At 44.9% G+C, this 20,187-nt stretch overlaps 1 protein-coding gene across 2 annotated transcripts in view; it reads left to right on the top strand.

Annotated features, from left to right (window-relative positions):
* The first annotated feature begins 564 nt into the window (after positions 1-564).
* The window catches only part of LOC144144197 (uncharacterized), a 46,064-nt gene continuing 26,441 nt past the window's right edge, over positions 565-20,187 (top strand). The window contains exon 1 of one of the 2 annotated variants that reach the window (XM_077675561.1): positions 565-605. In XM_077675561.1, coding sequence (XP_077531687.1) covers positions 576-605 — 30 coding nt within the window. In that variant the 5' untranslated portion in view covers positions 565-575. Of the gene's footprint in view, positions 606-5,456; positions 5,610-20,187 lie in introns of those variants that run through there. The other variant, XM_077675562.1, reaches the window with a different exon arrangement.

The following is a 20,187-nucleotide window of genomic DNA, read 5'->3' as shown; positions in this document are numbered from 1 at the left end:
GCCACTAGAGGCAGTCTTGTGAGGAGACTAGCTGAACGTTTGTCCTTCTTGGCAGCAGGTATTACTTGCTGTTTCCGCCTCATATCATTTTACCTAGTGGCAGCCGTGTACATGTGGGACGTTCGAAGAAGGCTTTCCTTTCCAGGAGATTATGCGCTGTGCCTTGAAATGCGGCGCACTCTACGCTTTTTCGCAGAAAACTGCCGGTGCCCACGCGTATTCTTCCCATCCGCAGCCTTTAGCTTGCGGTGCCCATACTTCCGCAGTGGGGTTGAGTTGGGTACGGCGGGATCGACGGCAACATGTCTAAGCCACTCTTCTGTTTCGTGCAGGGCTTCATGCTCTGTGTGACCAGCATCTTCCCACAGTCTACATCAGCCGGAACCCCGCTGTTTTTACACCAACTGCGTTACATCGACGAACCATCAGGACAGTCTTCTGCGCAGCCGCAGGGTATTATTGCATCGCCAATGCTGCCGGGCGGCGCTGGAAGTGTGACGTCAGCAGTCCCGTTCCTACATAAGGCGCTTGTGCACAACTTCGCCTTCAGTGGATACGGCGGGATCGACGACAACATGTCTAAGCCACTCTTCTGTTTCGTGCAGGTTAGTTGTGTCTATAGCTCCTTTAAAAGCGACTGTCGTTATTTGGTGATTCTGCCGTGCCCACGGAAGTGTTGTGAGATTGCCTATGATTGTTTTTGTGTTCTTGAATTATTATTATGTGGTGACGTGGAACTTAATCCCGGCCCGACTACCGAGGAATTGTTGGCTAAACTTTTAGAAGGGCAAAATCTTCTACGCACCGAAGTAGCAGACCTGAAAAACAAAACCGAAGGAATGATAACCGACATTACACGTAGGATTGCTGAACTGGAAAAACATGTGGCGGAACTAAACGCGAAAACTGCTGGGTTGGATGAGCTTGACAACCTAGTGAAAATGCACAAAAAATCGATTGAATTCCACGCTAGAAAACTAACTGATCTTGAGGATCGAGGAAGGCGTTCCAATTTAATCGTTTTTGGTATCCCCGAGGAAGAACGCGAAACCGACTCAGACCTTAGGGAGAAGATTATTTCTAAATTTTTCAAAGACAAACTGCAAATCTATCGTCAGAATTCACAGACTTGGCAGACCAGGACCTAAACGCCCTGTTATCTTGTATTTTCAGGACTTCGCTGAGAAACAAGCAGTTATGAAAAATTGCGGCAAGCTAAAGGGCACTAAAGTGAACGTACGGAATGATTATTCAAAACAAACAGTAAGGCGGCGAAAGTTGCTTTGGGATAGCGCGAAAGCCGATAAAGAGGAGGGTAAAAAGGTTTTCTTGGTACATGATAAGTTGCGTATTGACGATGATATGTTTTTCTGGAATGATGCGACGAACACGCGTGAAATAATAAAAAGCCTTCCAAGTAATTCAGAGCTAGTTAGGGACGGTACCGATACCACGGTTACCGAGAGCCAGCAAAACGAGTCATGAACTGCTACCCCAAAACAGGTTAGACTTATCAACATTAACGCTCGCAGCATTGTCAACAAAATCGACCAACTTGAAGCGTTACTCTTGACCCACAATCCGCACATTGTTGTAATAACAGAAACTTGGCTACATGGTGAAATTCGTGATGAAGACTTGGTTCCCCTGCTTACAAAATCTTTCGAAAGGACAGGTCAACCAGGGGGGGTGGAGTTGCCGTCCTAACTAAAAGTAGCATTCAAGCCATCTGTTTGCCCGAAGTAGCTGATAATGAATGTGTATGTCTTAGGCTTTCAATATTTGGCTGTTCTTTTGTCTTGTACGCAGTTTACAGAGCACCCAATGCTGCACCTGATTGTTTGGTGCTTTTACAAGCTCATATGCTAGCATATATCAATCAAAAGGTAATTATTGCAGGCGACTTTAACTATCCCGACATCAATTGGAGCAAATTGAAATCTCAGTCTGATCCTGTGGGTTCTAATGTGCTGCTAGATATTATGCTTGACCATAATTTTACCCAAGTTGTTCAACAACCAACTCGTATAAATACCTCCTCATGCTCTTTACTTGACCTTGTTTTTATTCCCCGCACGATCACTGAGTGCAACGTTTCTGTAGAGCCTGGTATTTCTGACCAAGAAATGGTTCACGTTTTCTTTTCGGTGCGGAATAGATCTAAATTAGCGAATGCTCATCAAACTGTTAAAGATTTTTTGCGCTCTGACGACCCAAGTGTGTTTAATTACCTTTGAACATAATTTTTCTTATTTCCATAGTGATGACGTTACTCTGTTGTGGGATAAATTTAAGCAACTCTGTTTTTATTGAATGGAGCAATTTATTCCCTCCAAAGAAAAAAAACCCGCAAAAGGCACGCCTTGGATGACTCGGTCAATTATACACCTGAAGCGCAAAGCCAAACGGCTCAGGAAAAAACGTGCCGCCCCTGGCATTATCTCCCAAATTCGCGTCTCCCTTTCAGAAGCCATTAAGCAAGCTAAAAGCTTTTACTTTAACACTATCTTGCCCAACTTTATTAGTGAAAATCCTCAGAAGTTCTGGGACTTCGTTAGAGAGCGTAAACCCACTATTAATCAAATTTCACTGAACGACCGCGTGATAGTGAACCCGGACGCTGTTGCAGAACAATTTAATGAATGTTTTTTCTTCTTCTTCCTGCCCCCAAACCACTGGAATTCGCTTTCCATCGCCGGATGTTAGTTTTATTTCCCAGGATGGTGTCCTCAATTTGCTCCTGCGACTTAAAGTGAAATCCTCGCCTGGTCCAGACAGCATTCCAAATGCGTTTTTGCGGCGCTATGCAGAAACTGTGGCTACGTTTTTAGTCGTGATATTTCAATGTTCCATCAAATCAGCATCCTTGCCAATTGATTGGAAATTGGGCCGTGTTTTGCCGATTTTAAAAAAGGGGGACCCGCAACTTATTCCGAACTATCGACCGATTTCTTTGACCTCCTCCTGCTGTAAAATGCTGGAACATATAATTGCAATATGCATTACTAACTTTCTTGATGAACATCACATCTTATCACCATTTTAGCATGGTTTCAGAAAAGGATTTTCTACCGTCACTCAACTTGTTTCTGTTGTTCATTTCTTTGCATCTGTACTTGATAAGGCTGGCCAGGTTGACGTCATCTTTTTAGATTACCGAAAGGCTTTCGACCGTGTTCCCCAAGATAAATTGATTCACAAGCTGCAGCTCACCGGACTTCCAAATTATCTAATTGCATGGGTAGCGGCCTACTTAAGGGACCGTAGACAGTATGTTGACGTAAACGGGCGATCTTCCGACGTTCTTCCTGTAAATTCCGGAGTGCCGCAGGGTAGTGTACTGGGGCCCTTGCTTTTTTTAATTTATTGTAATGATATAGTGGATGTTATACATGACTCAGTCCAAATCCGCCTTTTTGCTGACGATAGTATTCTTTTTTCTGACATTCATACCCAAAATAATCAGCTCGCTCTAAACCAGGCGCTTAGTAATGTTCTTGCGTGGTGTAGTAGATGGGGTATGGATCTTAACTTGGACAAATCGGTCTTTCTTAGAATTTTAAACAAAAAAAAGCCCCTTCTGTTTCAATATTCCGTTTCAAATCATCCTTTAATTGAAGTTAATGAATATAAATACGTTGGGATAACATTAACCAACACCCTAAGCTGGAATACACACATTGCTAATGTAGCATCGTCCGCTTTTCGCAAGTTGTGCCTTTTAAGGCATAAACTTAGAGACGCTCCAGCCCAGGTCAAGCTGTTAGCGTACAACACACTCATACGGCCGAAAATGGAATACGCGTACGTTGTTTGGGACCCCCATACAAAAAATAACATTAACTCACTTGAGAAAATTCAGAGACGTGCAGTGCGCTTCATATATTCATTATATGATAGAAATGTCTCAGTTACAAAAACAATGCATAACCATGCGATTGTAACCTTGGAATCTCGACGAAAGTTTCTTCGCCTTAAGTTTCTTTATTCTCTTACTAACCGCAGGCTCGGTCTTGACCCCTCCCACTTCGTAACCCCTCTATCAACGCGGCGAACTCGTCATTCACGCGCGTTATCTCTCACGCCACTTTTTGCTCGGACCGATTTGTTCAAATTTTCCTTCTTCCCGCGAACAGTCAACAATTGGAATAACACTTCTGTAGAGGACCTACTATCAGTAGAGCGCCTTGAACCCAATGTTTAAAATGGATACCTGTCATGCTTTAATCGTAATAGTCGCTTTTCTGCGCATTGTTTTGCTGACCCCTTTGTTGCATTTATTCACTGTTCCGACCCATTGTTGTTCTTCTTGTTTTGTCATCATTGAATTACTGATACTATCGATGTCTTGGCTCATCTCTTGTATTTTTCAGTATGTACACGAGATGGTTTTGTTGTTTTTGTGTGTGTGCGATGTATGTACCCCTCCTGCTTGGGCTTATGGCCTGCAGTATTTCTTAAATAAATAAATAAAATAAATAAATAAATAAATGTAAAGCAGCTTCCTGCTCCTCCATCTTCGCACGTGTCCTTTTGACAGTTTTCTCTTTGCTAGTCATGCGCACCTTTTTCTTCGGAACCATACGTATTAATTCTAAAGGACAAAGAAGGTCGCGCCATAACAAAAATTTGTTTCCGTCTTCGACCAGCACATCATTCGAAGACATCTTGGGCGGTGTACTCTTGCAATTTCCTTCGTTATTCGCTTGAGGTGCACTGAGAATACACGGTTCCTTGATTGTTAAATGTGATGTCAGGTTGTTTGTGCTCGAGTCGTTGCTGATGGCCTTTGCTTGCGCTAGTAAAACCGTGCTAGGGATCATTCCCCCTTGATCTGATACCTTATTTTGAGTGGTAACCTGGTTGTACTCAGTCTCTTCGACGTTGGACACGAGATGGCTGGTTTCCAGCAGCGTTACACCGCACGAATTCACATTCGGTTTTGTCGTAAGTTGGCTTTTGTCATCCACTGCTGAATTACGTTGGTTCGCGTATGAAGTATCGGTACTCTCCCAGTATTCTTTCATGTCATGTCGGAGTTCCTACAGCTCTGCGTATATTCGACCTCTGTAAGACGCAATTAGGTTTTCTCGGGCTCTCTGCGCTTGGACCACTTTAAATTCAGCCTTTGCCTTTGCCATACAAACTACTTCTTCAAACTTAAGCGCATCTTCAACCTCGGCCTCTAATTCATCAATGTCCACGGTGTTTTCAACTGCTCGGTTAATCATTTTCAGTGCGTCACGATTCTTATTCAAATTCAGAATAAGCGCTCTCAACTCACTTATTGGTGGTCTTTCGATTGGAAGGAGGTCTTCAACCTTCTCGATGATGGATGTAATAGATTGTCGGACGATGAGCCGCTTTTCAAGTAGGGCCTCCATAGTCCGGACCAGCGTGGCAAATTCCGTAAGGTCTGGCGACCGGGCTCAGAAGGCAATAGTCGGCATCGTCTCCGCGTCCATATCGTCCCCGCATTCGATCATCGTGTCTTGCATCGTGCAGATATCTCCTAAGGCTCTGCTTGTTCTATCTTCTTGTTCTTAGGCTGCTCCGATGTTCCTCGAATCCGCGTCTTCAATCTGCGGCTTCATTCTGGCTCCCGAGAGGTGAGAGGGCGGCCGAAGAGAAGCAAAATCCGCTCAGTGTTGTGCACCTCTCGAGGTCCTTTGTCCCGGGTTTCACGGCACTAAAAATATGTAGACAAAGGGACGAGCCGCGGAGACCCCTCCCGATGATTCCTTTAATCCTGATGATGCTAGTGGGGCACGAGAGAAACAGCGCTACTTCTTTCACAACAGTTGACAAGCCCGTCGACGACGTCGATGTTTCTAGTGATCATGCAGGGCTTGTTTGGGACGATGAGAATTTCAATGCGTAAGTTGGCAAATTCGGTGTGTGACATTTTAGCCAGCTTGGCCGTCGCCTTCTTCAGAGCGTCTTGTGAACCATCTCCTTAATTATATCTAGTGCGCGCTGGTTGCGCAATAGCGCGGGATAAAGTGGGGGCGCAAGGTCAGCGTGAAGCAAATCTTGCAATCGTTGGCGAAATTGGGCAGTTTCGCTACAATCAGACATATAATGTTCAATGTTCCAGCACTCGGACCCACAGAAACAAAGAGGATGAGGAACGAGAGATAGGTAATACAGATAGAAAGGAAAGCGGCCGTGCCCCGTGATAAAGAAAATCACCCTTCGGTGGGGCGGGAAGTTAGGCGGGAGGGACCCAACTACCGGTATCCAGCGAAACAATTCCGTATCCGTATGGACGGTGGTCCACTGTACCGACCACGCACGCCATACCTCTGCATCGAGCATCGACCTTACCACCCGAACCGATAAAGCTGACTCCCTGGGTTCACCCACAGTGCGTGCCCTAACCACAAGATGATCCGCGATCTCGTTTCCAGGTATGCGTGCGTGGCCCCGCACGTGGAAAAGGAAAAGGCGCATGCGCGTGGAAAGAATTGAAAAAAGGGCGCGGATGTCCTCTACGCCCTCATTACGCGTGCGCAAAGAGGCTAACGCTGTCAACAGCGACAAGCAATCTGTGTAGACCCGTACAGGCCATTCCGTCGTGCAACCGGTTAGATACACCAGGGCCTCCCGGAGGGCGACCAATTCCGCCGCGAAAGCACTACCCGCCGACGAAATTTTAAAACGCCTGGCTTCCACTAAACGACCCGTGTGCGTGTACACTACAAAGGCGGCGCCCGCCAAGGAATCAGAGAATGCACCATCCGTGTAAACATGCAGCCCCGGTAACCTAGCATAAGCGAGCGCCTTTGGCGTCTCCAATCGACGGAATGGACAGACAACACGAGATGCGGGGTGCCGCCGCCAAGGATCAAAAATACGCTGTACGCGGTCCGGGGACAGCGAGAGGCGGCCGTAAGTTACTTCGCGGCGCAGGGAAACTAGCAAAAATTGCGCCCTCTGGGCCGCCAAAACCTCGGCCAGAGGCGGAATGCCCGTCAACGTATTCAAAGCCTCAGTACGAACCGTCCTCACGGCCCCCGTCAAAACAAGAAGAGGGATCCGCTGAAGTGACTTAATTCGGTTTACCAAGAGATTCCCTTGTACGTGTCTTGAGCTCGCAGGCGACGAACGGCAACCTCTTCTTCTTCCTCTACTCTTTGTGGGGCAACAACTAACGCGTTGAACGTTTTGACGTCTTCGGCCAATCTTTGGTTGGCCAATCCCTAGGGGCATACTGCCACAATCATCATCAGTGGTATGTACACGGCAGCAACGAGAGACGGGACAGGGCCCGAGCAAGAGGAGCTTCGCCCCTAAAATTCGGTTTTGGTGAAGGGGGGTATCGCGTAGGTTTCAAGGGGGGGTGCAGTCAGGAGGGTGCTGGGTCTTCGCGTCATAAATAAACAGATGAGCATTGTTATGAGATTGCGAATATATTTACGTTGTGGCGGTGCCCCGGCGGTGCCCTTAGCTGCCTACGGCCTCACATGCACAGTCACCAAGGGCGATGGTGCTGGGGTCCAGCCGCCACCACCTTAAGTGCAACACACCACCCCTATTACTCAAACCTATCGTGTAAGGTGTTTATTGCGGCGCACACCACTCACCATGCTCCGCTTGCGCAGCTAGACCGACAACCTGCAGGAAACGCACTCGTTGATGCAGAGTGACAGATGGGCAGGACAGTTGCATACCAATTGCTGGTTGCGTACACCTGCAGCAATATCTGCATGAGCCATCAAGCATCGCGTTTTATCAACATTGTCATCAACTCCACAAGGCAGCAAGCAAGCGTTTCTAACCACACGTCCGCCCTATCTTTGCTTGGCATAGCAACAAGCCGCACAAGCCGCTGCTGGGCTGCCAACGCCACTGTGCCGGCCAATCACGACCTGTCACCCAAGGCAACCAACACGCCGAACAGAACATAGAGCAGAGGCGCATCAACGCGTCTTCTGCATGACGCCCACCCAACACACTAAACTTTTTTACACCCTTTTTGGCCGAAAACGGTGTAAAAACCTTGTCCCATGGCTAACACCTTTAAAAGGTGTTTTCGCAAAAAAAAAGGCTGTACGGACGAAAGAAGGGCGTAAGAACAAAAAAGGGTGTTAAGCTCAACAACATCCTCACACCGTTTTTTAAAGGTGATGGCATGCACAGTACCATGGTGTTGCGCATGTCATCACCATAGCCTTGGAGGCTTGCGACCTATCACCATGGTGTCCTAATGCAATTCATGGCGATAGGTGTATGTCTGCAGGCTCTGTAAGTAAATGAAATGCAACAATTTATGACTAATGGCGCAATTTTAAGTTATATATACAGAGATCCCTCGTGGCATCAAACTCGTATGCCTTGAATTATCGGTTAACTTGACATGACACACACAAAAAAAACGTAGTAGTCCGAACCAAAAAAGAAGAAATAATGGAACTTCACAATTTCATGCTCGTGACGATCACAACATTGGTGCTCTAGAGGGACCACTGAAAACCGTTATCAGTGTGCTCACTACGCATTAGCATTTAAGTGATACAACTAGACAGAACTGGACCCTCACTACAATTGCAATCATGTTTTCTGGTGGTAGCTTCCAAAAACAATATCCCATGTGATGTGCACCCGTAGAGAACTTGTATTGGTATTTGTCGTCACAACTTTTTTAAAAGGCAGACAACCACATTTGTAAGTTCTATTGGCCATAAATTGCAGAATTTCTTTTGTGTCAAAAATCTTGAGACTCAAGCCGAATGAAACCACGTGTTCCAAACAAACTTTTACAATCAACAGTAAATGTTGCAACACAAAAAAAGAAACAAGAATCTTTGCAAAATTTTGTGCATGAATCCTGGGACTAAAACTAATTCACAACCATAAACTATGATTGAGGTGTCTATTAATAAACATTTGGCAACTTCCCTTAAATCTTTACAGCCAAATATCAAGATACAAGCAATTATGAACTTCCTTCCCTCCGAATGCAATGAGGTGGACACAGCAGTCTGAACTATAAAGAACATTTATCTTTGACCCATCCTATAGCCGGTATTCATTGAAAAGTTTAGCTGTCAATTTCTTCGTTTGGCAACACTGAAATAGCCACGAACATGGCTGATCGCGCGGCTGGTGCCACTGCGGCCGCACGCCGAAGAAAAATATAACACCGACGTGCGTCGCCTGCTCCATTTCAACCGATTCTCAACAGTCGTGTCATCAAAATTGTTATTAAAAGCACTCGCGTTGGAGTCAAGGCATTACTTTTGCGTTCGGCGGGCTAGAGCTTGGAATGTCCAAACCATATCATGCGCTTAGCACGGACAAGTACCGCCAGAATCCAAGCACACCTTTTAGGGTGCTTGGATTCTTTCGCCGCAGGAGCACCCTTTTCTGCCCAAAATATCATAGGTAGGAGCTATTCCTGCAAAAGCACCCACCTAAAGGGGTACAAAAAGGGTGCATCATCCTCGGTTCACAAATGGCGCTGCAGGTGTGCAGCCACATATGGCACAGTATGACACACAATTACGGTATGAAACATTGGTGCTTTCCAAGCTCCGTTCTATGAGACATTCCATTAAAGCTCAATGTCAGCTGATAATGTACTTGAACTTTTTGACCCACCGATTTTTGAAACATCCATTTATAAAGTCTAATATTACAGCCAAATTGCAGTACAGAAGTTGTGTCATTAGAGGATGTTGATTATTCGAAACAGTGTTAAAAATTCAATTTTATGTTCATTTTGCTAAACTGCAGCGCACATCCTTCGAGCTTCACTGCACAGCATAAACGTGTTATGCAGTGAAAGCAAGTTGGCGTGCAACAGATCAACTGCACAAAAGTTCTTCGAACCTTAAAACCCTTGGCTTCTCAGCATTGCCTCAAACTTCCAATCACAGTAGCTACTCGCAATGTTTAGTGCCTTATTCTTGAGCTGAGCAGAAAAGCTCAATATTAAGGCAGACCAAATACAATATGTATATTTCCCTACGTACTGTGGCTTTATTCTACCCATAAAAGTTGGGTCCCCACTGCCACTTATTTTATTTTACATTATTCTTTTTGCTTCATGAAAAATGACCCCACATAGCAATACCAAGAACTGTAAACATCACAGAACAATGCATATGAGTTCCCTGGTTGAAATGTGATGACATTGTTGTTATAGCAGTATTTTATTATGAGTCTAGCTTGTGCATGGTGCCTTGCATTATGTCCCTGCTGGTGGATGTGGGGTCATTTTTCGATGTTGCAAATGAAAAGCCAACAGCCAGTGCCCATTAGTTTCGTCTAGTATTACGAGGTGTGTCATGGGAACCATCAAACCTGTCTATAGCCCTTTTTAGAGTTGACTAGAAGTAAAATCAGCAATATTATCGATAAAACGTTTAGCATCTTTTTTATTAGCAGCTTTAGTGTTGCTACTTTCCATATTTAGGTTTTTCGGCTTTTCTTAATGACATTTTTGTTTCGCTGAGAAGGTGCATAACCAATGAAAGCTTTTCTGTAAACCTTTGGTAGCTATGCAATTGTTAGAAAATATTTTACTAAATAAGGCAGGTTAAACTTAGAATACTTGCATTTAGAAACATTACAATCAATTTAAATTGATCATACATTTCTGGCTGTTTTTACACAAAGCTGCACATGGGATAATAAGTGCACCGCGAGGAGTGCTCTGGATTAGCTTGGGCAACTTTGGGATATTTATTGTGGACCTAAATCTGCACACATGGGCATTTTCACTTTCTGCCTCCACCAGGAAAATGACCACCAATTTAGAGAGCTATTCTTACTAGTATTTGATGTACATTTTAAAATAATCTCTAGTATTATAGCCACAAAATTATTCTCTACAACAGCACCCAGCGGGTACTGTATGGACAGATTGTGCACTACACCAGACAATGTACTACACTGTCGAGAGCTTTGACATCTACAAAGCAAGCTAATACTGGTAAAATGTTTCATACCATAATTACTGCGTGTTCAAAGCTCACGTGTGAAGTACAGATACTGGTGCTTCAGCAAGAACCGAGGATGAGCACCCTTCCTGGTTCTGAAAAAAAATAAACATGGAAAAATGCTTTAGGCAGGATTAAGAAACAGGGTTGAAAGAAAGTGAGCAAGCAATTCTTTCAAAATATGCAAAGCAATGCAAACAAATACTTATTTCAACTTCATGTCTACAAAAGACAATCTCATTAAGGGCACAGGGTAAGGCGAAATTTTGAAAAATCGACTTTTTGTTTTTCTTCGCAATTAGGCAAGTTCAATTCCTTGTGCACATTTTCCATATTCACACTTGCCTTAAAAAGTATTATTTCTCGCTAAAAAGCAGTTTTCCCGTAAGCAAGCAGTAAGTGCCCACATCCTCTTAAAATTGTTCTCAAGTTTTATTGCCATTTTTTTCATAAAAAAACTTCCAGTTTCAGATCAAAATGCTTTTCTGGAACCAGCTGTATTAAGAAATTGCACAGCAACCATTGCATAGCTGATTTTTCAGCGAGGGCAATCCCAAGACCCTGTTGCACGTTTTTTCCACATTTGCCCTTCGATGCTGCGCACAAAAAAACATCTTTTTTGTGCTTCACACTCTAATGATTGCAACATTGGATGCTGTTCGTTTATTAAATGATGAAGCAACGCATGAGCCAGCATTCTGAAATCATTCAGACTGAAACTTAGAAGCAACACCACCATCAAGTAGCTTAAAGAGGTTGACCACAAGCAAAATACTTTGTGAACAGATCTGTATGATGGTGCACAAAATAGTCAAGGAAGGACAGACGACCGGGCGAAAAGCAAAAAAATGACTTTGACAGCGATTATGAAGCTGGTGCTTTTTAAATAAATGTGTCCAGTGGTGTTTTTAGCAAAAAAGTATTGTTTTTCACCTCTTTTTTTAAACTCAATTATCTCAAAACAATGTTTTTTCTTACATAGGTACCATTTTTCATTTTGGTGGAATACAGAAGCGCTCAAAAAACAAGGACGAAGGAAGAAGTAGGCAGCACGGCGCTTCTGTCTACGCCGTGCTGCTTACTTCTTTCTTCGTCCTTGTTTTTTGAGCGCTTCTGTATTCCACCAAAATGATCACATACTAACTAGCCCAACTTTCCGTTCTTCTGCAGTACCATTTTTTCCTATATCTTCCAAGAGAACGAGCTGATTTTTTCCCCTGTCATCTACATAACTTGTCACACCTGCTGTACTAGAATTGAAAATATGCACGTAACAGTTTTTTTGGTACACAACTTTTAATTCTAAAATAATGCCAAAATTTTGGTACTAACGAACAAAAAATTATTAAAAAACTGAATTTTTAAGAATGTTCATAATTCTAGTACAGTTAAAAGAGCACACAATTTGAAAGAAAATGATATATACGTTATGTAGATACCTTCATTAGATACCGAGAAAAATGTACCTCAAAATGGCCAAAAATGCATGGGAAGTATAGGGCTTACCCCGTGCCCTTAAGGCTGGTAATGGGGTCTTGGGTAAAAAAAGAGCAGAGAGCACTTATATAAATGCTACAGGGAACCTTCAAGCCAAAAATTGCTTGAGCACTTAAACTAATCACTGTTCAACAAATTCATAAAAATTGAATGGATGAAAAACCAGCGGTAAACACAGGAAACAGTTAAAAGAGAACAACGGGACAAGCTTATCCCGTCGTTCTCTTCCGTACCCTGCGTGTTCCGCTGGTTTTTCATCCATTCAAACATGTACCAACTAGCACAGTCCGACGCCTTGGTATCATAAAAAGACGAATTGTCCCTCCTTACAGACAGTTGGAAAAAAAGAAAGTATAAAGCAGGTGACAAAATTAAAATGACAGCAGATTGGTTAACTTTTAGTTTTAAGTGATAATACCTATAAAAAATATTGGCATGAATGAAAGTGAGCAGCAACCAAAGAACCATAATGCTAGGCCGACATTCCACTTTGAAGCAAAATATCCGCTTTCAACGCTACATAGGCCAAACATGCAATGAGGCAACCCTTTAGGCCCACAAAAACATACCATAATCTTTAAAAAAGCTACAATTTAGTTGACAAAAACTGACCACAACAAATTGGAATTGGCAACTAGATACAGTTGTCACATTCAAGCAAGCCGGCGAAAGATGAACAGATATCTAGCTGTCCTACCCCCTATTTGTGCCCTAGCCTCTGATCCGCTGCAGCAAACAAAAAAATAGTTTATATGTAGAACTACAGTCTACGCTCGTTACAGCGGACCCGGCAACAACGGACTTTCGGTTACAACAGACCATTTCTGTTGGTTTGTCTGGTACCAATGCATTTTAAATGGAGTCCACTCCGCTCACAACGGACCCGGCTAGAGCAGACTATCGGCTACAACAGACTGAATTTTAGGCGAAAATTGTTTCGACTGAACGTTTATAGCGGACTTCCGCGGGGCCGGCGCCCGGTGTGCTTTTTCGTTTATTTTGGCAAGAAAACTATTATGTCTGGCAACGATGCTGGCAGCCGGGTCGTTGGCGTAGCCAAGCCAAGCCAGTGGCTTTTTTTTTGTGCGACCAGCGGCATGAGCGGCAGGGTAGCTGATTTCACTGTCGGATAAATTAAGCGTAATTAATGCTGTTAAACACGAGGAAAAACAGGCTGACATCGCCAGAAGTACAGGCCTGTCTAAGCACAGTGTCCGCTGTACCGCCAAAAACAAGGCCGCTGCCGATAAACGCGACTCCGGTGAGATTAAAAACAGGGCAATCGAATACTCGAAGTGGTGCACTCGGAGGCGAGTCTGCCCTCGTCAGTTTTTTTACAGTGAAGTTCGGCTTTTATTATTCCCACGCATGCATCGTTCCCGTTCCGTTCGGTGAAAGAGGTAAGAAATGCCTCAAGTAGGGGTTGTTCCCCATCCATTGTGTGCAATCTGCCGGTGTAACTTTCGATTTTACAGCTGACTGTCATGAGATTATTTCATTACATTTGTTTCAATGACCAGAATAAAATCTCTAAAAATGTGGAATCTGCCTTGAGGGAACGTCAGGCAGCGATCCGATTTGTTTGACGAACGGTTTGGGGAAAACCTGCCTCGTCGTGAGGGGATTGAAAAGAGCCTAGCTAATGCTGATGGGCACGAGTGATGTTTTACAGCTGGTTTAGAATTGCGCCTAGTAATATTCTTGCGTTATTTGCTTGCTCATCTTTCGTCTTTGCACGCTTGACCACATGCGCTAGGCCTTTTCGAAGTGCCGGTGCTAAGTTTTGGAAACGGTGTTTACGCGATTCTTTGCCCTCCCGCGAACACTGTGCAGAGGTGCTGCAGGCGTGTAGAAAGAACAAAGTGTATGTACTATGCATGCAATATCTGTCAAAGTACCCACTGTAGGGCTCATAGCCCCCCCCCCCCCCCCCCCCGTCGGATACTGCATAGGCATACTTCGGCTATAGCGGACGTTTTTTTCCGGATTCAGAGGGTCCGTTGTAACGGGCGTAGACTGTATTACTCTTGGTCAAGCCTAGACAGTTCTAATGACGGAGCCAAGTAGGTTACGAAACGGGGAACGCTTCGGATAAAGTCCTTCGTTAGACTATTATATTTTTTCCATCAAACACAAAAAAATGCATGGTAAAACGCTGACATTAACTTTGTCTACTGCGGTTCCTTCATGGTGACATCACTACAGCAACCAAAAATACAATACAGTGCATTAAACGGGCCATTGGGACAACATAGAATTTCGTTTCGTTCGACATATTTCCTGTTTTATAAGTGCCACCACCACTTGACCGGCAGCAAATGAAGCTGCATTTACTGAGAAATTAATTTAGGTTAAACGTCTGATTCTCCCACCATATCGTGCGTTTTTGGGATGTCAGCAATGAAGCCATAAGTGCGTGCAATCAAACAAACTACTGCGTCACTCGGGTCTGCAGCCTTGCTAGCCATCAGTCCTCCCAGGTGGAGCTACCATACTCATCCACGAACCGTTATTTGCCATTGCTTTGTTTTTGACCGCGTCTGCACCTGGCTTGTTTTCGTTACTGTAGAAAGTAATGGTTTTGTGAAACACGGGGTATCCTCGACAAACAGGGTCACGTAAGACAACATCGCCTATGCCAATCGGCCAGTGCCGTGCATGCCAACTCCAAAGCGGCGGAGTGCTGTCCAGCTAAAACAAGCATAGTGCACGCCGTACCAACAGCAGTGCGCATCGATACTTGTATGTTTACGCGTATTTTCGTAACTTTCATTGTTTACTGCACCATTTTTACTGCTGTAGAATGAATATGCATGAAGGCCTGCCCCATTTGCGTTTGCTTTTGCCGGCCTCAGCGAATCGCACAGCTGGGGACATATGACATCATAGGTACTGCTGTGGGAAATGAGCTAGTGGGTCGCATGGCCATTCCCTTTTTCCTAATTATATAGCTTATTCGAGTGAAGTGCGTGTTAAAAATGGTATCAGTATGATTCTAACGAGGCAATCTGTCGAATAAACGAAACTTGTGTGTTGTCTGCATGGCCCCTCTAAGTAAAGGCAAGGCAGCCAATTTTTTTATTTAGGCTGCCTTTAGTGCTCTATTACTGCCAGAAAGTCATTACGGGATTCCTGACATATTTACAGTTGCAATAAAAATCAGAAATAGAACGAAAAATCATTGAACACTCCACAACGTCCTAAAAACAAAGGAATAATGTGCGAGTGAGCTACCTAAAACACTGCGACCGAAGATCATATTCATCAAGGCAACTAATAAAAACCATGGCTAGTGCATAGCCACCACGCAGCTCATTTGTTAAGAGCTTATGTGCGTCCCCACAAGTTGGCTGTGTAAACCCACTGACACCTAACAGAGTCCAAGGTTCGACGAAAACTCGTCAGGGGAGGTTGATTTATTGATGAAATACAAGCAGGCACTCGCCTGGTCAAAAACAAATAAACAAATAAAGAATGTTTTGGGGCCCCTACTGGTCCCTTCATCACAATGAAACTGGGTGAAAGGTCGCGATTATTTATAGGTTCGGTGGCGCAGAGTGTGCATAAATATCTCGGGGAGATTACCCCGCCACCGGTTAATCATGCTTTTAGTTGGTTGAATATGCACTGATTCTAAAAGTAGTCGTGTCGACAGGCGCTTCTCTGATGCGATTATAGTTGGGGAATGCCAATCGATGACGCGGTCAGTAGCCAGGTGATGATCCGCCAAGGCATTTCAGCTTGCATTGCCTTTTTTTGACATCGTTCTGGTGCTATTGAATTCTTTTAAAAATTTCCAGTTTCACCTATGTAGGATTAGGAACGAAAAAGAGACGCCGACCAGTCCAAACAAAACGTACTGACGTTTCGGCTTCCAGCACGGAAGCCTTGTTCACAATAAATGCATCACCAGAAGTGAGTCGTTTAAGTGGGCTTGAATAATGGCTGCAAAGAGCGTGCGTAGATCGGGTTTAGATTTCAGTCGTTACGATTGACTGTGTTAGATGTGGTCTGAATGATTAGTGATTCCAGATGTAGCCGTGATGCGGTCACGGTTCTTGCATTGTCCCAATCAATCTTGTGGTCATTCACGACGGCGTGTTCGGCTAAAGCATTGTTGCGGATGCTTTTGTTCTTTACGTGACGTGCATGCTGCTGCAGACGATTCTTATAATTTCCTGATTCCCCGATATACACGCCGCTGCAGTCTGCACAAGGTATCTCGTATACCACACCGGGGAAGCGCTCCTTGGGCAAGCGGTCCTTGACTCTCACGAGCACATGCCGCATCTTTTTGGCTGGAACGTGGGCCACCTGCACGTCATATTCCCGTACGACACGTGCCAAACATTCACTTGTTCCTGGAAGGTAGGGCACAGGAGCTCGCTTCATCGGGGCAGGAGGCACGTCCAGTTGTCGCCGCCGGGTCAGTTGGCTTTCCGTTGCATTTATAAAGTGCCTCGGATAACCGCTGCCAGCCAGGTCGTCCCACCCCTTTGCCGTGTCCATCGCCGCATCCTCGGGCTTCGAGCACAATCTTTTCGCACGCTGCAGTAGCGTGCTAACAACAGGCCTCTTGTGGGAAGCGGGGTGCACGGAGTTGAAGTTCAGGTAGCGGCCTGTGTGCGTTTCCTTGCGGTATACGCTGAAACGTAGCCTCTGGCCCTGCCGAGACACGAGGACGTCCAGGAAGGGAAGTTTGCCATCGGCCTCCTCTTCTGAAGTGAACTGAATGGCACGTTCGATACTGTTGAGGTGGGCCAGCAAGCTGTTCGCCGCGTCTTTCTGAACGACGCCGAAACAATCGTCGACGTAACGCAAGAACACTTTTGGTTGAGGGGCAAAGGAGGCTAGCGCGCGTGCTTCCAGCGCTTCCATGGTCAGGTTCGCCGCCGTGACCGAAAGAGCGGCACCCATTGGAGTCCCCTGCCTTTGCTTGTAAAAATGGCCCATAAAGACGAAGTACGTATTGTTCAGGCAAAAATCTAGAAGCCTGCGTAGTTCTGGCACATCCATCGGTGAAATCCCGGGCAACGTCTCATCAGCCTCGAGAGCAGCGGTGCATACGTTGACAGCCAGGTCAATCGGAACGCTCGAGAAAAGGCACTTCACGTTGAAGGACACCATCAAGTCGTCTTTCTCGATCACGGTGTTGCGAGTCTTCTCGACAAAATCGAAAGAATTACGAACGTGAGTGGTCCCTTTACCGACGAGCGGAGCCATAACTTGGTGCAGGAACTTCGACAGGTGGCCCACGTTCCAACCAAAAAGATGCGCCATGAGCTCGTGAGAGTCGAGGACCGCTTGCCCAAGGAGCGCTTCCGTGGTGTGGTATACGAGATACCTTGTGCAGACTGCAGCGGCGTGTATATCCGGGAATCAGGAAATTATAAGAATCGTCTGCCGCAGCACGCACGTAACGTAAAGAATAGAAGCGTCCGCAACAATGCTTTAGCCGAACACGCCGTCGTGAATGACCACAAGATTGATTGGGACAATGCAAGAATCGTCGCTACAGAAAAAGTGACCGCATCACGGCTACATCTGGAATCACTAATCATTCAGACCACATCTAACACGGTCAATCGTAACGACTGAAATCTTAACCCGATCTACGCACGCTCTTTGAAGCCATTATTCAAACCCACGTAAACGACCCACTTCTGGTGATGCATTTATTGTGAACAAGGCTTCAGTGCTGGAAGCCGAAACGTCAGTACGTTTTGTTTGGACTGGTCGGCGTCTCTTTTTCGTTCCTAATGTACCCTCCCGGCCAGACGGGATTCCGTCATGCTCTCAATTTCACCTATGTAGGATGCGTCACAATCCTTGCATGGAATTTCGTAGGCAACTCCGGGAATCTTGATTTTTCTAAAGGGTCCTTCATGCGTACCAGCTTCTGATTAAGCCTGTTCGTTGGCACGTGTGCAATTTTAACGCCATATGTGCCGAACACCCTTGCAAGAGCTTCACTGATGCCTTGCGTGTAGGGGATGGCAGTGCGGTTTTGCCTGTATTCTTCAGGAACCCTTTCGTGGGAGGCAACTGAAGCCCGCAATTGTTGCGTCCTCACAAGCTTTGAAGGGTAGCCGTTGCTGCAAAGGTCTTTCCTTACCACGGCTAGCTCTTGCTTGCACAGACCAGGCTCAGAGCAGATTCGTGATGCGCGTGAGAAGAGTGCAGCGGCGACAGAGCGTTTTTGGCCTATAGGATGCGCAAAGTCGAACCACAGGTAACTACCCGTGTGGGTCGGCTTTCGATACACACTGGTTGTAGGAAGGCGATCTGTCCATTATTTTCTTGTTCAGTGGTGAACTGGATGCTTGGAACACAAGAGTTTAGATGCTCAAATAAAGGCATTACGTCTCGGCGGTGGATCACACAAAAACAGTCGTCTACGTAGCAGACAAAGATCTTGGGGCCATCTTGTACGAGCATAGCGCAGAATTTTCTAGAGCCTCTAAGGCAATATTTGCACAGACTACTGAAACGGAAGATCCCATCGCTGTTCGAAACCGCTGCTTGGAATAGTGTCCGTTGAAAACAAAATATGTGTTCTGCAGGACAAATTCCAGGAGAGGATATAAGTCTTGCGTCTCAATTGGCGAACGTGAAGGCAGAGATGCATCGTTCTCGAGTAGATCCTTGCAACTCCGGACCGCGTAATTTTGCCTGGAATTTGGCCTGCAGAACACATGTTTTGTTTTCAACGTAGTTGCGTAAACAAATTAAAACGACAACAATAAATAATTGCCTATTTTACTGAATATAACAGTAACTTATTATTTTTGTGTGTAATATAATAAAGAAGCTTATATTTTTTAAGTTTACAAACACAAAACGCGAACTCAGTTTTTTGGCGCTCAATTTGAACGTTAAAAAAAGCAGCAGATAGTAAGATAACACTCCGCAATGAAATTTGGCAGTGTTCTAGTGTAAGTAATCGTATTATTATTTGGCGTCTGTTTATTTAGCGCCTGATTTCATGCCCCCTCCCTCCCCAACTTTTGTTTTCTTTTGATACCTGCCTTGTTCTCCAACGTTGTTTCTGCAGGAGAAACTAGGTGGTCTGTTGATTGCATTTGTACACAATATTTACGGTCGCTAACAATAAGAATGGAATGAAATTGTGATTGCTAGTACTTTATAACTCCACTGGGTGACGAGAATGACTCTTATCAGAGGGGGCTATGATTGTGCTGGTGGGGCAGGAGAGGAACAGGGAACGACGGAATGATGATACAGATGTCACAGTTCAAGGTTGTGCTGTGCTCCGTGCAAGGCTGTAGAAAACAAAAAGTGGGAGGGGGAGTGTTATTCTGTCGATGTCGTAATAAGCAAGGGCTGATATTTTTTCCTGTTTCAGCGTCGGTGCTGCCGCTGCTTTTTATTGAATTTGGCAGCTTTTTTTTGCTTTTGAACATTTTTGACGAGGTTGGGTGGATGGTACAATGGTACTTTTTGAAATTATATTGCATGCATAACCTCAATCAATGATGAGCTGAACACCTTTTCCACACCCTTTCAACACCCTTCCAAAAAAAAAGGGTGTTGAGGTTGGTCAACACCCTTTTTTTCACGCAAAAAGGGTGGAAAGCTACAACAAAGGGTGTTGAGATTCAAGAAAAAGGGCGTAAGGGCCTCCCAATACCCTTTTTTCAATTATCTTACACCCTTTTTGGCCAAAAGGGTGTAAAAAAGTTTAGTGTGTACGTCGGCCGGTATCCTTCATAACACTGGTTGC

This window comes from Haemaphysalis longicornis, unplaced genomic scaffold, assembly GCF_048455015.1.
Source record: "Haemaphysalis longicornis isolate Haplotype H1 unplaced genomic scaffold, Haemaphysalis longicornis Haplotype H1 scaffold_66, whole genome shotgun sequence".
NCBI classification, from domain to species: domain Eukaryota; kingdom Metazoa; phylum Arthropoda; class Arachnida; order Ixodida; family Ixodidae; genus Haemaphysalis; species Haemaphysalis longicornis.
The sequence above is the reverse complement of the archived record's forward strand: the minus strand, read 5'-3'. Positions and strand labels throughout refer to the sequence as shown.